This window comes from Schistocerca gregaria, chromosome 1 (assembly GCF_023897955.1).
Source record: "Schistocerca gregaria isolate iqSchGreg1 chromosome 1, iqSchGreg1.2, whole genome shotgun sequence".
NCBI classification, from domain to species: Eukaryota; Metazoa; Arthropoda; class Insecta; order Orthoptera; family Acrididae; genus Schistocerca; species Schistocerca gregaria.
In genome coordinates, this window is record NC_064920.1 from 751,987,279 (window position 1) to 752,006,903 (window position 19,625).

At 42.8% G+C, this 19,625-nt stretch overlaps 1 protein-coding gene across 4 annotated transcripts in view; it reads right to left on the bottom strand.

Annotated features, from left to right (window-relative positions):
- The window catches only part of LOC126267692 (probable 3',5'-cyclic phosphodiesterase pde-5), a 1,251,264-nt gene that overhangs the window by 103,194 nt on the left and 1,128,445 nt on the right, over positions 1–19,625 (bottom strand). For all 4 annotated transcript variants that reach the window (XM_049973005.1, XM_049972997.1, XM_049973010.1 and 1 more), the window contains exons 8-9: positions 15,857–16,090; positions 8,184–8,397 (exon numbers count right to left, since the gene is read on the bottom strand). In XM_049973005.1, coding sequence (XP_049828962.1) covers positions 8,184–8,397; positions 15,857–16,090 — 448 coding nt within the window. The remainder of the gene's footprint in view (positions 1–8,183; positions 8,398–15,856; positions 16,091–19,625) is intronic.

Genomic DNA, 19,625 nt, shown 5'->3' on the forward strand with positions numbered 1-19,625 from the left:
TTGGAGTGGAAATCGTTAAAACAAAGGCGTTTTTCGTTGCGACAGGATCTTCTCATGAAATTTCAATCAGCAGTTTTCTCCTCCGATTGCGAAAACATTCTGTTGGACCCATCTACATAGGGAGAAATGTTTCATCACGATAAAATAAGAGAACTCAATGCTCGCACCGAAAAATTTAAGTGCTCATTTTTCCCGCTTGCCGTTCGACAGTGGAACGGTAGAGGGACAGCATGATGGTGGTTCGTTGAACCCTCTGCCAGGCACTTTATTGTGGATAGCAGAGTAATCACGTAGATTTAGATGTAGAGGGCCATAAGCTTTGACAGAAGACTGATCGGAACGGGTTTGTTCCTTTGTCACATTGGACTCTTGTGTGGCGTCCATGTCTTAGTTACACCTGAGGAGTGACATGTCGCAAACTGCTGCTGAGAGAATGTGAGAGCTGACAATGGATGCCGTCCCTCTGTTCTAGAATTGCGCCACGTGTACCGCCGACACTGAGGTCCAGTCCGACAATAAACCTGCCGTCATTCCATAATAGAATATGAAATGAATATGGAATCCAGGAAAACAATTTGTCGCACACCATGATGATGAGGAACAGTAAACCACCACTTTTCTTTCGCTTCACATCCAGAGACTGGTAAATACAAATTTTCTTAACTCCTTTAACGCGTGTCTCAAGCCTCTCTATAAATTCTGTAAATGAAATTATGTTCCGCTTTTAGCTGTAACTTTTTTACTGTGTTACTTCAATTTCGGCTTACGTGGCATTGTCAGCCACATCACTTGATGTCATGTTGCGACCTACAAATTGGTTGGAATTAGATCTTTGTAGGGCTGTGTCACCATGTAGTATAACATGACATTTCGTTAGGAAATGCCATGGTACAATCATAGGCTCTTCGAGAAGTGGAAGGTATTCGCGAGAGTATAGAGGGGGAAAACTATTATCTTAAGTTAACTGGAGTAGAGCAACACACTGTCGGCAGGCTTCTGTTTCTGCAGAGGCAAGTATATACGCAGCAGCTTCACCTGCCATGGGCATCAGATGTGAACGAAATTCGTCACTTGCTGTGGTGGACGTGTTACTTCATGCAGCCGATGATGGAAATAAGATAGATCACCAAGGAATAACCAAAGAGCCTGCATTGGCATTGAACATTATGGAAACTGAAATCTAGTTCACTTACGCACCAGAGAGAGGGACGAGACTAAAGCTCATTGGAAGGTTCATTGTATTGATTGTTAATTTCACAATATATGGTTGAAATGATGGAACTCTGGTTACGAATACTTTAAATTGTTTGAGGAGAGATATTGAGCAAGCAGTAAACGAAACAGAAGAAAAATTCGGGGTAGGTATTAAAATCCATGGAGAAGAAATAAAAACTTTGAGGTTCGCCGATGACATCGTAATTCTGTCAGAGACAGCAAAGGACTTGGAAGAGCAGTTGAATGGAATGGATAGTGTATTGAAAGGAGGATATAAGATGAACATCAACAAAAGCAAAACGAGGATAATGGAATGTAGTCGACTTATGTCGGGTGATGCTGAGGGAATTAAATTAGGAAATGAGACACTTAAAGTAGTAAAGGAGTTTTGCTATTTGGGGAGCAAAATAACTGATGATGGTCGAAGTAGAGAGGATATAAAATGTAGACCTGCAATGGGAAGGAAACCGTTTCTGAAGAAGAGAAATTTGTTAACATCGAGTATAGATTTAAATGTCAGGAAGTCATTTCTGAAAGAATTTGTATGGAGTGTAGCCATGTATGGAAGTGAAACATAGACGATAAATAGTTTGGACAAGAAGAGAATAGAAGCTCTCGAAATGTGGTGCTACAGAAGAATGCTGAAGATCAGATGGGTAGATCACATAACTAATGAGGAAGTATTGAATAGGATTGGGGAGAAGAGAAGCTTGTGGCACAACTTGACCAGAAGAAGGGATCGGTTGGTAGGACATGTTCTGAGGCATCAAGGGATCACCAATTTAGTATTGGAGGGCAGTGTGGAGGATAAAAATCGTAGAGGGAGACCAAGAGATGAATACACTAAGCAGATTCAGAAGGATGTAGGTTGCAGTAGGTACTGGGAGATGAAGAAGCTTGCACAGGATAGAGTAGAATGGAGTGCTGCATCAAACCAGTCTCAGGACTGAAGACCACAACAACAACAACATGAGCTATTTTTCCAGCTAATACATGAAATCTTCGGGGAAAAGAGTCCGACCACGGTGAAGAAGGTAAGTAGTTGGGACTGAATAACAAGACGAGCTCTAGAAGATGAAGTTAGAGGCGACCGTGTTATCCATGAGACGTTAGCAAACAAATCGACTCCGAAAAGAAAAAAAAAAGGTCGTGCGCTATTCCAGGAGGACGTACGTAACTGGAATATATTAAATGTATTCGTAGCTACGAATATGTATGACGATCAGCTGATTAATGGAATGTCGACAATGAAAATTTGTGCCGAACCGGGACTCAAACCCGGATTTCCCTCTGATCGCAAGCAGTCCCATACCATTTGGCTATCCGTGCACGGCTTACGGACAGATCCAGTCGTCCATATGTCGTCAACCACGTGTCTATAACCTGTACTCGTACTTTCATTACGTATATTCCTGTACAGGGGAGACATTTTACTTAACAGATGGTGGCCCGGTGTCGGCGGATAAATACGATATTGCAGTGCCTCTGGTATTACTATTTACAAATCAAAATTTCATCGGAAATGCATGCACTTCCGAAGGAATCTTACATCGTAAATCAGAATAACGTAGGCACCGCAATATCGTATATGTAACTGGTAGGTTTGACGTGTCCCTGTGAGCACAGGGCACACGAGAACTCTTCATGGTAACAGTGTGAACAGCTGTTGGAAGGTAACAAATCTACGTATCATGTTACTCTTGTCATTGATAACAGCCATTAACTCTGTTAGCATCAAGGTTTACACAGCCATAAAATGACACCGTAATTTCTTAACTTATTTCTAAGCCGTAAGATGTCACTGAATTTTACCTTTACGATGGAACATAAGTCGAAACTGAAATAACACGATAGAAACAGGTACAGCCAAAAGCTTTACCTTACGTAATTTAAATGAAATTTCTTTCACGGCCACCATATGAACCGGCAACTTGTGGGTGACTTACTATTAATGTTATCTAAGGACGAGGATTGAAAGGTAACTTCCTAGTTACTACGTACGCATTTGCTGTTTTAAACGGCTCTTTCAGTTGGATACCGATGTAGATAGCGTGTTGTTCAAGGCATAAAATTGGAACTAGACAGAGGTGTGGTTCATATTGATCCCGACTAATCTTAGGTCTTTCTTTGTATTCAACGCTAGGATTAGATTTTCACAAGGCCTCAAGTAATTTCATCCAGCTTCCTTGACCAAGTGAACAAGAATTTGATCTGTACCGAACATACAGCTGATTGGACGAGAAACTCTAACTTCCCCTACATAGTTTACAATATTGTCAGCGGTAGTCAGGCGATAACAATTTGCACTAGGTAGCATGTCCTAATATTCTCGTCGAAACAACCAAGAAGTAAGCAACAGAGAATCTTTTAGATGTTTAATATTACCTTGTTTAACATTTGTTATTTTCACTGCTACTTTAATTTTTGCTTCAATACAATAGAAAAACAATTTCATGACAGATAAATTTAATATTTTGTTGAGACTTTCAGCTGTAAGACATTTACATGAAAACGCAATAGGTTCGCATTGTTAGATACTACGTATACCCCTTCACATACATTAGAAATTGCAGAATACAGAGCGCTAACGAAAGTTATTACTTTGAAATGACGGGGACCTTTGATCCAACGGGGCCCTTTGATCCAAAGTTGAACCCCAGTAGATCATCCGCAGCATTAACCAATGTTGCAGACCACATACAAGGAATGTGAAATTCACCGCTAAAATGCGACTCAATCTGGATAACAAAGTGTTTTTTTTACAAACTGATTTAAAATTTGACGTCGTTTATGAATAACTGGAAGCTGTGGTGAAGGCTACGTCGGCTACAGGGAGCTTTTCGTGTGAGGTTATGCCAGAAGACTGACTTTCTTCGTTCAAGTACCTTGACTTTTGACTTGAGTGTGAGGGGGGCGTCAATTAGAAATTTGGTACGTCACTACCCATCACTTGATCTCCAAGGTCAGCCAAAAAGTTGGAGGGAATGGAATAATCAAATGAATGTAGAGGATGCCTATAGGTGTTACGCCCACATTTTAATTACAAATAGTTAAATGACTGAAGGTGAGCTTTTGTACTTAGAGGAAGACAGATCACGAATGTAAAATTAGAGAGATTAGAGCGCGCACGGAGGCTTTCAGACAGTCGTTCTTCCTGCGAACCATACGAGACTGGAACAGGAAAGAGAGGTAATGACAGTGGCACGTAAAGTGCCCTCCGCCACACACCGTTGGGTGGCTGGCGGAGTATAAATGTAGATGTAGAATCTGGAAAGCTAGTCGGTCGCCGAGGCCTAGTGCCGTTGGCCAGTAATGGTCGGTCCTGAGAAGCAATACAGTTTACTGAGGCATCATCGGAGTGAATTACGAACGAAGGCGCACCCGGGGAATGTAGCATTCAACTCTTTTATTCGTTTCGGACCGTGCTCATTCAGCCATCTCCGCAGTGGAATGTCATAAAGATGTACTCGTAGAAGCACATGGACTATTTAGTTTTAGTTTCTGTTTTTACTCTCTTGTGCAATATGTAACACTACGTCCCTACAGGTCATTCTTCAAGCAGAATCATAATTATCAAGTCAGAATTCTCTCTTAATTGAAACTGATTAAATTATGTTATCACTCTACTTGGTGTACGCATGGCCACTTCACAAAAGTGAGCACAGCTTAACGGAATAGTCAATTTTAATCTGAAATTGATTAAAAAAATGCAGTACACTGAAGAGATTTTATAAACATATACTAAGCTTAAGCTTTGAGATTCTAAGGCAATAACGGATCTATTTGACTAAAATGACTAAACTAATAGTGACATTATGTGGGTGTAGGCGGCCGGCGGTTTGAGTGTTTCCACAAAACGTTCTTTGCTATTGACCACGTCGCGTTACAAAAAGAACCAGTGTTTCGGGTATTACTGTACGTGGCGTTCGTTAGACTATATCATAAGCTTGGTACTACGTAGACAACAAACCGAAAGAATTTTGTATTAATTGTGATGAATTTTTATCACGTTCCTGTTAGTCAAGAAGAATACACAGGGTGTCCTGTTTATCTTTATCACTCGAAATAACTTTAGTCCAAAAGTAAAATATAAAAAAATATATCACGAAAATGTCGTTTAGCTTCCAGGGAGACATGACTGCTATTCCTGTAATTTTGACCGTTACGACGATATGAATAGCAAGAAGTGTTTGTCAAAATAGCAATCTGCAGATTGTATTCGTCAGTCCACTCAGTTTACTTCGGACATGTTCAAAACGTATCAAAAGTACTGTTCACGTAAAGATAACGTTATTAAAAACTTAATTAAAACTGACATTGATTGTCCTTTACTAACACACACTGCATGTGCCCAATTTAACGTAACTTGTCCACTTGCTGGAGTTCATAATAAACAAATGGAAATACAAGGAAAATACACGCCAGTCATTCAGTCAACTGAAGGTCTGTTTGAGTAACTGACATCTGTTTCACGAATTTCACACGCCACCAGCCATTTTTTTATATCCTCCAGTAAAATGTAACTGAAATTTAAAAAAAAGATAAAAGTTCCAAAAGGTAAATTTGGCAGTCTGGCCATTATTTACGTTCCATAAGAACGCCATAGTTTCGGTTCTCATATTACACGTAACCATCCGTAATTATGAGCGTATTGAGTTTTGGTTTTTCGTTGGGAATTGTGCAAATTCATCAACTGTTAAATCGTTAAACCCAATGAGTCAACTTGTTTAGGATTCTTCATTCCTCTAACTTTCCTGTCTCGCGCATTATAATCCACACTATGACAACAAGTGATACTACGGTCGCAGGTTCGAATCCTGCCTCGGGCATGGATGTGTGTGATGTCCTTAGGTTAGTTAGGTTTAACTAGTTCTAAGTAATAGGGGACTGATGACCACAGATGTTAAGTCCCATAGTGCTCAGAACCATTTGAACCAACAAGTGATACTAATTGTATCCGGGGGACGCTTGATTTGGCTCGTGAAACGGCCCGACTGGATAACTCAAATGCTAACTAACTCCTAAACGGTGCAAAGCATAGCATTTTTTTCTTAACAGTTATCATCACAACGTACTCTGAAACACTCCTGCAAACTTTTCAGACTGTTTCTGAACACCGTTTATAGTGAACACAGTTCTTGATTGTACTCACAAAAACCTGTTGTGTTCCCATTTGTTTACTGCCAACTCCAGAAAGTGGACAGCTTAGGTATCAGGGGTGCTTGTACTGTGTGCTAGTAAAGCAGAGTCAAAGACATTCTTGTGTTACGTTTTTAATAACGCGAATGGTACATTGTGACACGTTTTTGAACAAATCTAGATGAGAGAAAGTGTTTCATGAAATATGAAATATAGGGGGGCTATTTAATAAAGACTTACTGCTGTTCATATCTCCGTAACGAACAGAGTTGAAGGACAGACAATCATGCTGGTTAATGTCCCCCTGGTAGATAAACAACAACTGCTTGATGTATGTATTGCGCTTTTGAACAAAATATTGCTTGAAATCGTCAAGATAAATGGGGCACCTTGTATACTGGGCGTAACAAAAATGTACGGCACAAATTGCAGGACACATTAGTCACAAGTAGACGAAGAAATTATGTTGTATGAACATGGATCTGGAAACACTGTTTCCACGCTACAACTCATTTTATCCAATTCATTAATCATGGTAAACATAAAAGGACGGAACGTGCGCTCTTGGTGACGTCTATCTACGTAGTGTAGGGCCATGTTTTGTTTCTCATGTTCAAATGGCTCTGAGCACTATGGGACTTAACATCTTAGGTCATCAGTCCCCTTGACTTAGAACTACTTAAACCTAACTAACCTAAGGACATCACACACATCCATGCCCGAGGCAGGATTCGAAGCTGCGACCGTAGCAGCAGTGCGGTTCCGGACTGAAGCGCCTAGAACCGCTCGGTCACAGCGGCCGGCTTGTTTTACAATTCTCAGTTGCCATGCGACGTTCATTATTGTTTGCTTACAGATAGGATTATATGTTACAGTGATCAGTGCGACCGTTGGAAAACTTTGAAGCCATTGATTGTCGACTTATGGAACATGGGACATTTAAGGGGGGAGGCCTAGAAGGACGAGGACATCGCAACGGGAGCCGGTAGTTCTTCATACATTTGACGACAACCCTAGTGTCAGTAAATGACATGTCACTGCAACACACGTGACTGTTCGGCGAGTGTTACACGAGCACCAGATTTATCCATACCATTTACAGCGTATGCAGGCATGATCAGCAGCTGATTTTCCAGGACGGGTACTCTTCTATTAATGGTTTATTAAACAAAGTGTCATTCCTGTTTTTAGTGAAACGGTTTTGTTTACAGATGAGGTGTCGTTTCAGCGAGACGAGACTGTAAATTTTGATAATCCGCATGTACGGGCAGACGTCAATCCTCACACAACTGATTAACTAACTCATCAACAAAGATTTTTTTCTTAATGTTAGGGGCGGAATTGTTGGTGACTGTTTGGTAGGGCCTCACTTTTTTCCTCCCAGGCTCAAGGGACAAAATTATCGTAATTTCGTAAAGAGCGTTTACCTGTTCTGTTAGCAGCTGTGCCTTATGCGATAAAATATGTACTTCATACACGATGGAACACCTTCTCATTGTTGTGTTAATGTCCCTCAGATTCTAAATAACAGATTCGGTGACAGATGGGTAGGTAGAGTTGGAATGATTGCGTGGCCTCTACGCTCTCCGAACCTAAGCCCAGTGTACTTTTATTTTTGAGGGCACTTGAAAGCGCTATGCAATTAGTGAAACAACTAAAAGTGACGTAAGATAATAATAACGCTGAGAGAAACATGCTCCCTATTGATTGATGCTAAGTTGGATAGGTTATGTAGCTGTATACGTATTTAGTGGCATATTTCTACAGTGCAAGAGATACATTCAACACGGTGCCGAGCAAATGATGTTGGCGGTGATGCGGGCACTGACCTTGGTGAAGGTTCCGGTGTGCTTGTTGACCATCTGGACGACACCGATGATGTTGCCGCGGATGAAGATGGGCATGCAGAGGATGGAGCGCGTGTGGTAGCCGGTGATCTGGTCGACGGTGCGGTTGAAGCGTGGGTCCGAGTAGGCGTCGGCGATGTTGAGCACCTCCCCCGTGAGCGCCACCTGGCCGGCGATGCCCGTGCCGACGGGGAACCTGCCGCGGGAACACACACCACGCCTCACAGCTCGCAGTCTGGCCGCTTCTCTACTTTACCGAGCAGGACTTGGTGGTGCTCCAAAGCCCGTGCCATTGCGAAACAGAGGGAGCGCACTTGGATGGCACAGAGAGTATCAGCGCCAACAAAAGTTTTCAGTTTGTCGATCTCAAGGATAGTACAAAAATTTATCCTCTCACAGATGTCTAATGTTGTAAGTAGGCTGTTTAGGTTTTTTTATTGGTAACGCCGCCGCCACGTACCGCTCTGTATGAAAAATCACTGGCTGTGCCGTGTGCAGTCTGTGGCTGGTTTGCATTGTTGTCTGCCATTGTAGTGTTGGACAGCGGCAGCTGGATGCTAACAGCGCGTAGCATTGCGCAGTTGGAGGTGAGCCACCAGCGGTGGTGGACGTGGGGAGAGAGATGGCGGAGTTTTGAAATTTCTAAGAATTGATGTCATGAACTGATATATATATATATATACATATATATATATATATATATATATATATATATATATATATATATATAATTAGTATTAAAGTAAATACATTGTTTGTTCTCTATTAAAATCTTTCATTTGCTAACTGTGCCTATCAGTAGTTAGTGAGTTCCGTAGTTTGAATCTTTTATTTAGCTGGCAGTAGTGGTGCTCGCTGAATTGCAGTAGTTTGAGTAACGAAGATTATTGTGAGGTAAGTGATTTGAGAAACGTATAGGTTAATGTCAGTCAGGGCCATTCTTTTGTAGGGTCTATTGAAAGTCAGATTACGTTGCGCCAAAAATATTGTGTGTCAGTTTAAGCACAGTCGTGTATAAATTGTTCTAAGGGGACGTTTCCATGTCTCTTCATTAACGTCTCCTTCTAAGCTGAATTTGTAAGGGTACTGAGTCTGCTACATACTTACTCTTTGGTTAGCGTGTGCTAGCCGGCGAATCTGTAGTTCTGGAACATCAGGTGAGCTACTCAACTATTTTCGGCCGCGCGAGCTTGTCGGAGGGCACCGGAATTTGTTTCGGTACGTAACGAGCGGTCTTGCGAAAGTAGATAGGTTCCTGGAGCCAGAAGCCTTGCTCGGATCGCAAAGAAGGATATGGCTGACAGTAAAAGCAAAAGACAGTGTTGAAGGGAAGAAGCAGTGATGATGATGAGGTCCCATACTCCGAGGAGCGTAGGGGACGATGCGGCAGACCCGCACCGCTGACTAGGCATGGTCCTAGCGGAGGTGGTTTGCCATTGCCTTCCTCCGACCGTAAAGAGGATGAATGATTATGATGAAGACGACACAACACCCAGTCATCTCGAGGCAGGGAAAATTCCTGAACCCGCCGGGAATCGAACCCGGGATCCCGTGCGTGGGAAGCGAGAACGCAACCGCAAGACCACGAGCTGCGGACGGAAGAAGTAGAGCGGCTATTAATTAAATACGTTGTCCAGTACCATTGATGACACCACTTGCGAAAAGCCAGAATAATCGCCTTTTGGAGTACAGACAGCTGGGAGACAAGCAGGAAGAGAGTGAATGAGGTTGCTGAAGGGGCCGACGGGTATATGGAACCATTCCCACTTCAGTGCCGTGGTTATCTGCGCTAGGTTTTCAGCCGGCTATCCATGGCGCCAATAGCCCGATCGAGGTGGCCCCACAGATTCTCGTTTGAGCGTACATCCGGGGAGTCTGGTGGTCAGGGAGGGGCGGCAAACTCATCCTGGTGCTCTTGGAACAACGCAAGTACATCGCTAACTATGTGGCACGCTGCACTGGTTTGCTGTCAGGTGCCGTCGTACGGACGAAGAAACGAACTGTATGGAGGTGGTGGACATGGTTCCCTATGATCGATGCATACTTGTGTTGATTCACTGTGCCCTTCAGAATGACAAGATTAGCCAGGGAACGCCAGCAAAACATTTCCCAAACCGTAACACTCTCTCCTAAGGCCTGGACCCTTGCTTTCAGACGTTTCACAATGTACACGCCAACTACAATCCGTCGGATGGAGTATAGAACGTTATTTATTTGAGAAGACCAACTATTGCTAAGCAGTGGACGTCGAGGTACGGTATTGGCCTGCAAATTCCACCCTTCCTCGCCGAAGAACAGCAGTCAGCATTGGTGCATGAACCAGGCGCCTGCTACGGACGCAGCAATGTTCGCTCAACGCTCATTGAGGAGATACAGTTGGTAATCCTTAGGTTCATCTGGGCGGCCAGCTGCTCAACAGCTGCGCGTCTATAGGCCTCTACACATCTCCGCAGCCGTCGTTCTCCCGTCATCTATGGCCCATGGTGCATCACAATTGCCTAGGTGCTGGTTTCGGATAGAGATATTTTGCCGTATTCGGTATATTTTAACAGTTTACAAACCTTGCCGTTTCGGAAATCCTTCCACCCTTGCCCCGAAATTCAATGATCATACCCTTTTAGGCGTCAGGTAAGTGGGCTCCGTTTCTGTATTACGACAATGACTGCACTGTTGGCCGCCTGCCCCCTACACACTTTATATAGTCTCCATTGCTAGTGCTGCCATCTGCCATCTATGAGTTGTTTTTGCACGATGAGGTCTAGTATAGGTAATATTAACGTGACTGGCCCGTGTACATGTAAATTAAGCAGAAGGAGCGACTGTTGCTCTTTATAGCGTCAGTAGAACTGAAGTTACTATCAGGATTTACGTGAATTAAAGAACTATAGGAGACGATAGTTAAAGCTAAAACAGGTTTCGATGAAATTATCACGATGAGTTAAGCGGTAACTTGTCGGCAATGACGAATTTTTTATCAGTGTGGATTACGGAAGTGTTGGTGTTGAGGACATAGAAATATTCATTGTTGTGGGCCAATAAACTGATGTTATAGATACATAGGGTTGTCATATGTACCAGATCCTGATCATGTGTAATTGCTAAGTGCATGGCCATTAATTAATGAAACGTCACGAGCAATAGGCTGACGGTTTATTTCTTTGGAGGATGTTCTTTTTCGTCAGTCGCCTCTTTTAACAAACCGACTGCCGAACATCTAAATAAACGGTGATATATCCAAAATTTCAGAAGGCACAAGTTTCGAACAATCCATTGCACAATATGCTAAGTTACCAGTGAAGTGGCAATATTAATATTTATACATTAAATCGGCTAGAGTAATAAACAGAAAAACAGGTACAAACTTAAAGGTGTACTAGGACGAACCTGTGTTTGCTTTCACGAAAAGGTGAAAACTCGGAACAAAAAATTCTAATGTGTTTGTAATCGATGAAATTTTGGAATTTAATAGTATTTAAGGACTTTAAGGGACTATTCGATTACGTAATGTGTATAATACGATGTTCAAGGTCTGTAGGAAATCTGATAGAGGCACTAACTGCTAAAATACGATATCCGCAAGATATCGGATATGGATAACAGAAATGAAACGGCAACTTGAATCGACGAAAGAAAGAAGTAGATATGCGATGCAAAATGGTCATTATGAAGTAATTAGTTTCTGACGTTTCTGAACGGTAAGACGTGATGTTAAATTATCTTTACATACTAACCAATTTCTGGGTATGAAGTAATAAAGTTCTAAACACCTTATTTAGGTCGTGGAAGATTCACAAATACTGAGTGTACAACTAACGCAGTGTCAATTTATGCAATATTCTTCTTGTACAAACATTGGTTTAATGCAGCTCTCCACCCTAGTCTACCCTGTGCATAATCTTCACCTCTGTGTAACTGTAGCAACCTATATCCACTTGAACCTTATTGCTGTAGCCAAGCCGTCAGGTTTAACCCCCCGCACTTCCCTCCATAACGTAAAGTTCTTTTCTCCTCAATTAGATTTAGTAATAATTCATTATTTATCAGATATACCCACTCAATGTTCGGAATTTTAAATTTCAAAACATCTGTCGTATTCTTGACTGAACTGTTTATCGTCCATGTTTCATTTCCTTACAAGCCTACATTCCAGATAAATACACTCCTGGAAATGGAAAAAAGAACACATTGACACCGGTGTGTCAGACCCACCATACTTCCTCCGGACACTGCGAGAGGGCTGTACAAGCAATGATCACACGCACGGCACAGCGGACACACCAGGAACCGCGGTGTTGGCCGTCGAATGGCGCTAGCTGCGCAGCATTTGCGCACCGCCGCCATCAGTGTCAGCCAGTTTGCCGTGGCATACGGAGCTCCATCGCAGTCTTTAACACTGGTAGCATGCCGCGACAGCGTGGACGTGAACCGTATGTGCAGTTGACGGACTTTGAGCGACGGCGTATAGTGGGCATGCGGGAGGCCGGGTGGACGTACCGCCGAATTGCTCAACACGTGGGGCGTGAGGTCTCCACAGTACATCGATGTTGTCGCTAGTGGTCAGCAGAAGGTGCACGTGCCCGTCGACCTGGGACCGGACCGCAGCGACGCACGGATGCACGCCAAGACCGTAGGATCCTACGCAGTGCCGTAGGGGACCGCACCGTCACTTCCCAGCAAATTAGGGACACTGTTGCTCCTGGGGTATCGGCGAGGACCATTCGCAACCGTCTCCATGAAGCTGGGCTACGGTCCCGCACACCGTTAGGCCGTCTTCCGCTCACGCCGCAACATCGTGCAGCCCGCCTCCAGTGGTGTCGCGACAGGCGTGAATGGAGGGACGAATGGAGACGTGTCGTCTTCAGTGATGAGAGTCGCTTCTGCCTTGGTGCCAATGATGGTCGTATGCGTGTTTGGCGCCCTGCAGGTGAGCGCCACAATCAGGACTGCATACGACCGAGGCACACAGGGCCAACACCTGGCATCATGGTGTGGGGAGCGATCTCCTACACTGGCCGTACACCTCTGGTGATCGTCGAGGGGACACTGAAAAGTGCACGGTACATCCAAACCGTCATCGAACCCATCGTTCTACCATTCCTAGACCGGCAAGGGAACTTGCTGTTCCAACAGGACAATGCAAGTCCGCATGTATCCCGTTCCACCCAACGTGCTCTAGATGGTGTAAGTCAACTACCCTGGCCAGCAAGATCTCCGGATCTGTCCCCCATTGAGCATATTTGGGACTGGATGAAGCGTCGTCTCACGCGGTCTGCACGTCCAGCACGAACGCTGGTCCAACTGAGGCGCCAAGTGGAAATGGCATGGCAAGCCGTTCCACAGGACTACATCCAGCATCTCTACGATCGTCTCCATGGGAGAATAGCAGCCTGCATTGCTGCGAAAGGTGGATATACACTGTACTAGTGCCGACATTGTGCATGCTCTGTTGCCTGTGTCTATGTGCCTGTGGTTCTGTCAGTGTGATCAGGTGATGTATCTGACCCCAGGAATGTGTCAATAAAGTTTCCCCTTCCTGGGACAATGAATTCACGGTGTTCTTATTTCAATTTCCAGGAGTGTACCTTCAGGAAGACAAATCTCGAATTTGCATTCAGTGTAAGCACCTAAACGTAAATACCAGCCACTGATTAAGTGTTGGGCCCGTCACGAGTGGCGTGCAACACAGTACGAGGAGCGATCTATGATTACGGGAAATGTGATCGACATGTAGCCAATCGCTACAGACATCGTTGCCAATGGGTGAATTCCGATGATGCCGTTGTTTTTTTTATTCAAGCAGCTCCTCATGTGGCCCAATTAGTCTGAGTGGCTCCCATTTCAGACCTCCCTTCATCAGAAAAATCTAAGGACGTATCGACAATCGAACCTCGGTCCTTCCGCACGAAAGGCAGAGACACCAAACCATTCGGCTGTCTCAGTGCGCAGGCTGTCACAATGTGAACGAATATTTTTCAGAACTACGTCTTTTGATGTTGTCATTTTCCACTTCATCCTTTCATCCAAGGGCATACTCGCTTATAACAAAATGGGTGTGTTGTTTCGACTGGCCTATATCCTAAACTAATTTCCTGAGCACCGGGCGGCTTAAGGGGAGCCGGAACGATGAAAATGACAAAATTAATTTTTTTTCGTTATAAAATTATTTGGAGTTTTCTGAATAAAAGAAATCAAGTTTCACCCTTCGCGACTTGGTGTGTCACCTCTGACGGCGCCGCTCGCTGGCTGTAATCAGGGTATCTTTGCGGAATTAGACAGTGTTTTATTTTCCAACGTTGTATGGCTTTATCTCTGTGCTCTGTGACAAGTGACTGTTCATATCGGTAAACATAAACGCTATACCGTGTGTGTTGACTTGTGGAGTTTACTTTGTGTTGTTTAGCTGCTCAATTTTGCGTATTTGACGAATTTTGCTCGTACCTGTTTTACGCATTTGGTTTGTGGATATCAATATGTCCCATTTCAGCAATCAAGTGTTTAAGAAAAGGCACGATGAGTGGAAGAAGAAATCTTTTGTTGTTTAGAAGGGAGATGCTACTCAGACTGTTTCACCGACTACTCCAGATAATGTGATAGTACTGTTTCTAGCATGAAACTTTGTTAGAGCAAAGAAAAATTTGAAAACTATGAAAGTGACAGTAATGATGTGAATGAAATAATTAACAGTTCCTTGCTCTCTAATATTTTGAAACATAACGTATTATTCCAAGTTCGCAAAGAAAGAGAACTGTAATTGAAAATAACTTCACACATTGGTTTGGCATGTAAATGTTATTGAAAAATGTTATTGAAGTATAACAAATGTGCTGCAGAAGTCTCGTTTTCTAATTCTAAAAGTATTCCTCGTAGTAGTAATAGTGGAAATAAGGTGTATGATATAAATGTTAGGCTAGTGTATGGTTTGTGTTGTATTGGCAAGGCCAGTGCTGCAGGGACAATGTTATGTGGAATTATGAACTTGCCAAAACCACCATCAAGTTTGGATTTTATAATGAATCTTCTGCTGAAGATATTGAAGATACAACACCATTTCCACAATGCGCGTAATTGATGAAGACTAAGAGGTGCAAGAAGAAGAGACAAAAGCCTGAAAAATGCAGCAAAAGGGAAGAAAAGACCAGTGAAAAGGAAACTAACACTGGAAAAGAAGAGGATGCTGATAATCCATCATATGGGGCAGGAATGTATTAAATAACTTTGTGAGCCATTTCCCATAACTTTAAAATTTTCATCTTTGAGGAACATTTGCTAAAAAACTGCTAACAATGTATCAATGAAATTTATGCACAATATTTTTTACTTCTTTTCCTTCATTTTCATAACAAATTGTAAAAAAAAATGTATAATTCAAGCGTTATAGAAGAAAAAGTGCAAAATTTTAGAGAAAAAATAAGCATCTGTTTAAAAAAATTGTATAACAGAAACCAATAAATATTTCTTAACATTGCCTTATAACTTTGTAGAGAAATATTCACTGAACATGTAGTCCAAATTTCAGAGCAATATGTTTAATGGATTTAGAAAACCTTCTATTTTCTAAAATTAACATGGAGGAGGTAGATCGTTCCGCCTCCCTTAATGCGACTAGATGCAATCTGAGGTAATCTGATAGGAGAGACGGGAAGACTGACGCTCACCTGATCTCCTTGGACGCCGGCGGTTTGAGCACGGAGTCGCCCGAGTCGGAGAGGTTGCTGTCGCCGTCCTCGTCGCCGCTGGAGACGCCGACGTCGAAGATCCGAGCGTACAGCTCCTTGCTCTTGCTGTCCACCAGGAAGAGCGAGGCGCGGTCCGCGTCCACCAGGCGCTGCGCGAAGTTCATGATCTTCATCACCAGCGCGTCCATGCTCACCATGTCCTGGAAGATGGATCTGCACAGCAGCGACACCAGTTAGTCTCAACCACTGACCTCGATCAAAACTTCAGTCAAAAACGGACACTAAAAAATTACCGCTACCAGTCCCAAACTTTTTTAACTACTGTATTACTTATTTATTTAGCGACATGTTTCGAGGGTTAAACCTCAGCTTCAGGCTAAGTGGCATTACAAAAACAACTTTATAATAAGGTCATGCTGATATTACATAGTCTTTTCGTAAATTCTGTGGTCATCTTTGTTCTTCTGGCTTGGCAGTTTTGTTGTGATGTGTTGCGGTGTACCCTTTTCTTTGGCTCTCTTGGTCACTGTTCACTAATTGTCAATAGTACAGCAGTAACTTGGAAACACGATCACACTAGAGAACTAGACTGCCACGCCAGAAGAACAAAGATGACCACAGCATTTGTGACTATGTAATATCAGTATGACCTTATTGTAAAGTTGTTTTTGTAATGCCATTTAGCCTGAAGGTGAGGTTTAACCCTCGAAAAATGTCGCTAAATAAATAAGTAAAACAGTAGTTAACAAAGTTTTGGACTGGTAGCGGTAATGTAAATAAACCATTACATATTTCTTGAGACAGTCACGGTCGAAAAGTAGTCAAAATGGCTTCAAATTCTTTTATACGGACAAGAGGGTACATTGTTTCGCTACTGCTGCTCCTCGCTAGTACTGGTGCTATTCCACATTGCTCAACATTTTGACAGACAAGAGTGTGCCCCATTTTGTTGAAAACTACTCGTAATATAATTAGATCGTAGCTGTCTGAAATTACAAATTCTTATTGACAGTAAATACTCGTACAGCATCCACTGTAAAATAGTTTTCTTCACTGAAAAATAGCGCAATTGCCTATTGCGAATTGACAGATTCATCTTCAGATGCCTGTTGACATAACGTTTTGTCTAAACGAACCAGAGAAGACCAAAGAAAACCTGCAATACGAGAACTTACGCGAGTGGGTGAATCACCTTGAGTAGTGTCTCAAACTATTCCAACATATAAGATGGAAGAGGAAAATTCAGTTTCAATGGGAACATATGGCGTAATTTTGCGAATAATTCATGAATAATTATACTTCTTGTTTCAATATATTATCACATTACCTTTTCAAAAATTGTGAAATCGTACTATCGGGGTCCGTATATTATTCTGCTTATACAGGGTGTCAATCCTTAGACTTGTCAGGCTCATTTTCTCAGGCGTTTTGGCAGGTAGCTGGAGTCAGCCCATACAAATCCTGCTCATCACGTCTTTCATGCGAAGCCCGGTGTCGATAGAAAGAGTCGGTTTGTTTTCCGTTGCAAACAAAATGATTTTTAAAGTGGAATTTAACGTGCCCATTCGATAGAGCGCTACCAGACTAGTCGTTTTACCGATATGTATTAAGAGGAACAGTAAAACACGAAGAATAACCAGCACTCCAGCAGCGACCTGAACATTTATCTATTTTTCGACATAATCACCATTTCTGACGATGCATTTTTGTAGACGCTGTGGCAGTTTATGTATGCCCACGTCATACGAGCTCACCGACATGATGTTCAGAAAGTTATGAACCTCTACTTTCACCTCGTCGTCGGAGCTAAAACATTGGGACCACAATTAACGCTGACAGGTACTGTGAGACTCTAAGAAAATTCAAACGGGCAATTCAGAACCGGAGAAGAGGAATGTTGAACAAGGGCGTACAGATTCCCCATGACAACGCTCGCCCTCACATCGCTCGGCAAACCGTTGTTCTCCTCCAACAGTTTCCGTGGAACATAATTACCCACCTACCCTACAGTCCCGACTTGGCGCCCAGTGACTATCACCTGTTCCCTAGGTTAAAAGAACATTTGGCCAGAAAGCGATTCAGCTCCGACGACGAGGTAAAAAACGAGGTTCATAACTGTTTGAACAGCATGGCAGCGAGCTGGTACGACATGGGCATACAAAAACTGCCACAGCGTCTACAAAAATGCATCGACAGAAATGGTTATTATGTCGAAATATAGTTAAATGTTCGAGCTGTAAACTGATGTAAACCATTGTAGAAATAAACAGGTCTATGTACTTATAAAAAAATAGGAGACTTTACTTTTGGGATTACCCTCGTATTTTATATGTGGGCAAGAATTATTAACCAACCCAATATGAGAACTGGCATTGAAGAGGACAGATTTCGAGTGAGCATATAGTGACACAGAGTAATTTCTAGCTTATTTCTCACAAAAGCGTGCCCGGAATACTACTTCATCATATAGAATTGAATATGATATTAACGAATGTTTTACTATTAGTTACATGTCGAAGTTAGAAACAAAATACGAGGGCTATCCACAAACTACATTACGTTTTGGAATTAAAAATAAATAAAGTATTGGAATTTTTTGTTATATACAGATGAAAGCCACACTTAAATACTGCTGTTCTACATAGTTGCCATTTAGATTAAGGCACTTATCGTAGCGATGGACGAGCTTGGAAATTCCTTCGTCGTAAAATTCGGCTGCCTGCGCCTTCAACCACGTGATTACCTCTTCTTGAAGCTGTGCGTCGTCATCAAGACGCTGCATAGTCAACCACTTCTTCATTGCTGGGAATAAGTGGAACTCGCTCGGTGCCAGGTCGGGACTGTACGGCGGATGAGGAAACAACTCCCACTTAAAAGATTCGAGAACTTCACGAGTGGCATTTGCCGTGTGGGCCCGGGCGTTGTCATGAAGCAGCAAGATCTTTGTGCCCAACTTTCCCCTGCGCTTGTTTTGTATTGCTCTTCGGAGGTTGTGCAGAGTTTGGCAACACCTTTGAGAGTTTATTGTAGTGTATTCTTTCCAGGAAATCCACAAAACACTCCTTTTCTGTCCCAAAAGACAGTCGCCATCACCCTCCTTGCCGACATTGTCTGCATGCATTTCTTGGGTTTTTGGGGTGAATTTGTGTGCCCCCACTGCATTGACTGCAATTTTGTCTCATAGTTCACATGCTTAACCCAAGTTTCGTCACCAGTAACTATGCGATCGAGTAATGACTCGCCATCTTTCTCGTAAGCGTCCAAAAACATTAACGCTGAAGCCTTTCGCAGATTTTTGTGAATCTCTGTCAAGATATTTGGTATCCATCTTTCAACACTTGTGGTAACCAAGCTTTTCGGTAATGATTTCGTGCAAAAAAACTTCGTAAAATTTGTGGAAAACTCATAGAGAGTTCCGTTATTGTGAAATTACGGTTTTCACGGACCGCGGAATCGACTTTTTCGACCAGTTCGGCAGTCACTATGCTGGGCCTTCCATTTCGCTCTTCGTCGTGAACGTTAGTACGGCCATTTTTAAATTTTATGACCCATTGACGCACTCCACCTTCAGGGATTATGTTGTCCCCATACACTTCACAAAGCTGCCGACAGATTTCTATCGGTGTACAGTTTTTTTGCAGTCAGAAACCTTATTACAGCACGCACTTCACACTTCGCGGGATTTTCAATTAAGGCTGACATTTCAAACTGTCACAGTAGCTCAACGGACTACAGCAAGAACCTCTCA